The following is a 6,070-nucleotide window of genomic DNA, read 5'->3' on the forward strand; positions in this document are numbered from 1 at the left end:
GGAGGTCGAGGCGTGCACACACGTTTTTGTTCCTCTCGAAAAAATCAGTTCGCTCGTGCCGGCAGAGACCAAGCGAGCAGCAGCTCCCTCTTCTTTAAGCAGAAAGAGGGGGAGCGAAGGGCATGGGCGCGCAAGACAAATCTTGCACAACCCGCCCGCCTCGTTCCGTGAACGATCTCAGTCTCCGCCCGCCGTACCTGGGTCAGATTCGGCCACAGGGTCTTTGGAGGCAGCGTCGCCGGCACTAGGCGATCGGACGGGCAGTAGAGAGAGCTTGCTGATGGGACAAGTGTATTTACCAGTGGCGGTCTGGATGGTGGCGGCGCGAACGAGCCTGTCGGGTCTGGAATGAACCGAGATGATGCGATCAAGCGGCCACGTGCCGCTAGACTGGAGGAGCGTGGCGTCCACCACGGCGACGACGTCATCAACCTGAAAATTACGACGTGGGACCTTCCACTTGGGTCGTTGTTGGAGCGTGTTCAAGTATTCGCGGCTCCAGCGGCTCCAGAACTGGTCTCGGATTCCCCGGACCAGCTTCCAGTGGCTTAGGCGATCGAGCTTCTCGGGCGGGGTACTGGCCTCAAGCACAGAATTTAGCGGGCCACCGACGAGGAAGTATCCAGGGGTGAGGATGTCCAGATCATCTAAGCCTCTGGTGAATGCAGTGAGAGGGCGGCTATTGAGGACCACCTCGATGCTGGCCAAAACTGTGGAAAACTCCTCGTAGGTGAGGTTGGGCGGTCCAAGGACGGAGATGATGTTTCATTGCTTTGACACCGGCCTCCCATAGTCTGCCGAAGTGGGGCGCTCGTGGAGGAATGAAGTGTCACGTGACGCCTTGTTCAGCCAGTGAGCCAGCAACACGCTCCCACTTTATTTCGGCATCCTGGAGAGCCTCGCGCATTTCACGGTCTGCGGCGTGGAAGCAGGTGGCGTTATCACTCCAGATCTCTAAGGGCCGACCGCGCCTGGCGCAAAATCTTGTGAGCGCTCCAATGAATGACTCGGTGAAGAGATCACCAACGGGCTCAAGGTGTGAATCCTTGGTGGTCATGCAGACGAAGATCGCGACGTAGCCCTTGCTTGTGCGGATGCCTCGGCCCTTAGCAGACAAAATGTTGAATGGGCCAGCGTAGTCAACTCCAGTGCGAGAGAAAGCTCGAGCAGGAGTTACCCGTGCGGCCGGAAGAGGTGCCATGTGTTGAGTGGCAGGCTGCACCTGCAGTCGTGCGCAGACCACGCATCCCTGGAGAATGCTTTTGATTCGCCGCCGCCCGCCAACAATCCAGGCCTTGCGAGCCACATAGGCGCTGGTGACTCTGATTCCTCCGTATAGAGCACGAGCATAAGCCCACTGGATAATGAGCCGAGCGAGGCTGCATCGGATGTCGATGATTGGCGGATGCTGCTCATCAAAGGTGAGCGCAGAATGTTGGAGACGACCTCCAACTCGAAGGACGTCATCGGAGAAGATCGGGTCTAGAGACAGCAGTGGATTTTTCGCAGGGACACGGTTGCCCTTTTGCAAGCTCGCAATCTCTAGCGCGAAGAATTGTCGCTGGCTGAGGCGGACGCAGGCGAGGTAGGCATCGCGCAGCTCAATCGTCGTCAGAAGGGCGAAAGGCGAGGGAGCGGGATCTCGACGTAACCGACGACGGATCCAGCGACGCAGTCGAGCAAGGAAGCGTAGAAGACGGCCAAGGTCTGAGAACTTCTCTAGCAGATTTTGCGTAGTGCATTGAACAGCACAACAATATTGGAGGGCGCTGTCGGTAACTGGGTTGCGGGAGCTAGGCAACTTTGCGTTTTCGGCTGGCCACAAGTCAAGAGGGCCCGCGAGCCAAGAAGGGCCTTCCCACCAAGCACGCATTTGCTGAAGCGTGAACAGATCCGTGCCCCAGGACGCCACATCTGCTGGATTAGAGTCCGTCGGAACATATCTCCATACGTGGGAGGGCAGAAGCTCCTGGATGTGAGCCACGTAATTGTCGATCAATGAGTTGTTTGTCGGCTCCGATGATCGAAGCCAGTGAAGCACGATCTGAGAGTTGCTCCAGGCGTGACAGTGCTCAACGCTCACAGCATATTCCTTGGCAACCATTCGTAGCAGCGCATAAAGACAGCGCCTCTGACGCCAGTGATGCTCGTGACAGCTGGCTCGGGACTGGCACCAAGCTTTCGAGCAAGTGCAGTGGACGTGATTGAAATCTCCAAACAAGCGTCGACGAGTGCTCTTGCTGTGACTGTCCGCCCCCCCGGGCCCATGAGCTGAACCTTGAGCGTGGACAAGACGGCTAGTCACAACGGTAAAGCAGCTGCCGCGTCGATCCCGTCCTTGGAGTCTGAGGTAAAGAGACACTGCTTTGCCTCAGCTGGTGCTGGGTCGGGCGCGGCCCTGCGCTTGCGACCGCCATTATGGATGAGGCTGTAATGCCGTGCCTTGCAATATTGGCATACGCCTTGGGAAGGGCAGACAGTTGCCATGTGGCCCAGCTTCAGGCAGTTAAAGCACAGCTTGTGCTGAGCGACGAAACCCCTTCGCCCAAGCGCGACCAGTTCCAGGAAACGGCTGCAGTGACCTACGTAGTGCGGCGCGTGGCAAGCAGGGCAGTCATCGTTGACTGCGTGGGTGGCTAAAGATCGGTGGTTGCGGCTGAGTGGCGTCGGCACGGGAGGGCGACTGCCGGTCGAGCGTACAAAATCGTTCGTCGATCGGGAAGGGCGCGAGGCTTCCATTGAAGTCAGTGAGCGGCCGCGCCTCCGCAGAAAGCTGGACAAAGTGGCGAAGGAGGCCGCTTCCCCTTGTGCAGAGCTGGCTGCCTCCAACTTCTCGAGCTCGTCTTCCCAGGCTTTCCGAGTCGAGGGGTCCATGGCGGTCGAGGCAAAAGAGACCATCCATACATCCCAATGTTCCACCGTCTGATTGAGCGCTCGCAGTTGATCACTGAGTGCTTTTTTAAGGCATCGAGCAAGCCCTGCAGACCAGCAGCGAACTCCTCGCGCAGAGGCTTGAGCGTTTGAAGTGCCATGACGTGGTACTGCACAAGGAGGCGGCGATGCTTGAACTACGAGACAAGAAAACTCCAGGCCGTGGAATAATTGGAGCCAACGAGCTGCAAGGTGTCCAGAACTGCTTTTGCCTCACCCTGCACGTTTGCCTTTAGGTAGTAAAGCCTCTCGACGTCGGTGAGCCGAGCATCCTGGTGAATGAGCGTCTGGAACAGGTCGCGGATAGACTGCCAATCTTTGCGACGGCCAGAGAAGAGCGGGATATTGATGCTCGGCAGGCGAGGGCCCGAGTGCGGTCCAGGGAGCGGTCCGGGGAGTGGTAACTGGCCACCACCTCCTGGCATGGTCGGAAACAGCCGACTCCTAGCGTCATACAGGCACGCCTTAGCGTCGAGGTAGTATCCCTCTGCGGACCTGTACAGGGCTCTCAAGGAGGCAACTTTGTCCACAGGTGCGCCCTGAATCAGATCCTTATGATTGGCTTGGAAGTCATTCCAATAATCAGCGAGTAGCTCGAACCTGGCGTCGACGAGACCCATGCTCCATACTTCAACGCTCTTGGTGGATTGAGTGAATTCCGCGAGAACCTCTAGCAGGGCTTGCTGCGTTTCCAGCAACGAGGGCCAGCCTTCGTTATCCCTGTTAATTAGTCACGCGCTGAGCTCGACGCTTGTCTCTTAAAGGGCGCCTTGTTACTTGTGGTGCAATCGTGCGTGCCAAATAAGTCTACGTAGAATATTAAGAAAAAGGGCGTGAGGAATCGCAAATGAATCTGTCGACCTGACCAGCCGCAGGATGATGTGAACTAGTAAATCCCGCGGTTTAAACATCTGCAACCAAAAACCTCTCGACAGCCTCACTGACTGAGTAATCGCGGTCGCACGCGAGGTCCACGACGCGGACTGCACGGCAGTCGCGGTGGGGCGTCTCTCACCTGTCACATCTTGTTAAGACTATTATAACCTCAAATCGCTTTACCACGTGGCGCGGCTCTGCACGATTGCATCACTTGCAACAGAGGCCCAATGTCTCGATACGTTCTCGGACGTAGAGAATGTATTTTCGCATGATCGCATCTCACATCGTCCTACTTACATTGCTTTGCGTAGCACCGTGGTCCTGGCCATCCTGGGCTCGATGAGGTTCTGGCGGTTGTCTGTCCCAGTCACGCTATCCGGCTCGAAGGACCAATGTTTGAATTATTCTTTATTAGGACGTCGAGTAAATACCAGATCGGCAGATCAGCCGTAACAGATATTTTAGAGTAGGCAGATCGACGTGGAGGTCCGGTTCGAGAGTCCCCAGCGAAGCAGGAGGTCGAGGCGTGCACACACGTTGGTTCCACTCGATCAATCAGTACGCTCGCACCGGCAGAGACCAAGCGAGCAGCAGCTCCCTCTTCTTTGAGCAGAAAGAGGGGTAGGGGAGGGCATGGGCGCAAAAGACAAATCTTGCATATTGATAATTGTATTAAAATAAAAATTATATCGCATAAACACATACGTACATCACTAAACAAGCTCAGAATATCTTTATACTGAGCTTACAATCTGTTTTACATTAAAAGTAGACGATTTATAAGTGCTAACACAAGTAAAGATAAGGATAAGGACATAATAGGAACAACTTAGAGAAAAGAGCACAAGACAATAAAAATTGTTAAAAGTGACATTTTAAAAAGTGCTTTTAATAATTTCTTATACGGAGACATATATTATATTAGTAGTAGCGACAATAAATACGTTCTGATTTAGAAAAAAAAACCAAAAAATGTGAAATGTTCTTTGCTGCTTACGCATTCGTTTCACATAATATGATAAACGGTTAGACATGTTTGTTTTAGACGAAGGTTATTATACATCAAATGTTATGAAAAATGTAGTCATCTACTATAACATGGATTTGTTGGGTTTATAAAATGATGTAAGTTTTTTTTTTCAACGATCAGACTCCCAAATGCGCAGCACATCAAAGTATTCAAGTATAATTACTATTATTTTGTCATTAGTTATTGTAAATACATGTAATGATTGCTACTTCTCATAAATAACAAGACATATTATACAGGAATGGAAAAAGTTTTATAAGCTGAAAAAAAGTTTAAATATAAAAAATCGTAATCAACACGTAATTATTGATAGTTATCGTTAAAAACATGTTTTTGTAGTTACTTTTTCCAATTTGTATGCTAATATACTATATCAAGTAAAATTCGTCGCAAATACTATAAAATGTAAGACAGAGTTATAACAATTTTAAAAATTTCTATTAGAAGTATTGAATTGACAATTTTTAAAAATTTTATTAAAAAATTTTTAAGTTATTCACGTTGCAAACTTAAAGTTTAAGATAAAGATTCCTACACATTTCTTGATTTACCACTTTTCGAAAAGAAGAATCAATACATCTTATTTATATATATATATATACATATATATATATATCTTAGTAGTACTGATCAATACATTATTAAATAACAAACGAATTATCTGCAGTTACGTTTGCAATACTATGATCCACAAACAAGTTATAAGTGAAATTCAAAGAAAAATTCCGATTGACTTACATAATTTGTCTTACAAAAAAAAAAAGCTGGTACGATTATGTCTCAAGACCATTATTTTATGTTTTCTGATCATAACATAAAGTGATACCAATAAATTTTGTCTTAGTCGTTTTTTATTAAACATTCTTTAAGGCTTTATTTGTCTGCCTAGTGGTTTTTGATGAGATGCAATTTATGCACATAAATTACACTTTATTACAAGAGTTTTGACAGTTAAACATTTTTTCTTCTCCTAGAATGTAAAAAAAAAACCTTATTGACTTCTTTTTCTTAATTTGAAGAGAACCCATGCAAAACATGAAACGTTTAAATAATACATGAAAAAAAAGACAACGAAAAATTTTTTGATACTCACAATGACCTCAATTGTGTTGTTATCCGATTTAGTGCAATCCAACTTCTTTTGGTGGAGCTTCTTTTATGAAACGACAATTTTTTTTAGTTTTGAGAAAAAATCTTAGAGAAATTTAATTATGGAAACTTTGCTATGTT

General features: G+C 48.6%; 1 protein-coding gene across 1 annotated transcript; it reads right to left on the reverse strand.

The window, feature by feature from the left end:
* Positions 1 to 829: 829 nt before the first annotated feature.
* On the reverse strand, positions 830 to 2,104 carry LOC149375222 (uncharacterized). The gene has a single exon (XM_089590005.1). The coding sequence runs from the start codon at positions 2,102 to 2,104 to the stop codon at positions 830 to 832; it is 1,275 nt and encodes a 424-aa protein (XP_089446131.1).
* Positions 2,105 to 6,070: the final 3,966 nt, after the last annotated feature.

This window comes from Copidosoma floridanum, unplaced genomic scaffold (genome assembly GCF_036245765.1).
Source record: "Copidosoma floridanum isolate Cflo_tuat_1 unplaced genomic scaffold, Cflo_Japanese_pri ptg000011l, whole genome shotgun sequence".
Taxonomy (NCBI): Eukaryota; Metazoa; Arthropoda; class Insecta; order Hymenoptera; family Encyrtidae; genus Copidosoma; species Copidosoma floridanum.

What these genes read in the sequence shown, in the direction of transcription:
- LOC149375222 (XM_089590005.1), bottom strand. Translation starts at nt 2,104, where the DNA reads ATGGTTGCCAAGGAATATGCTGTGAGCGTTGAGCACTGTCACGCCTGG.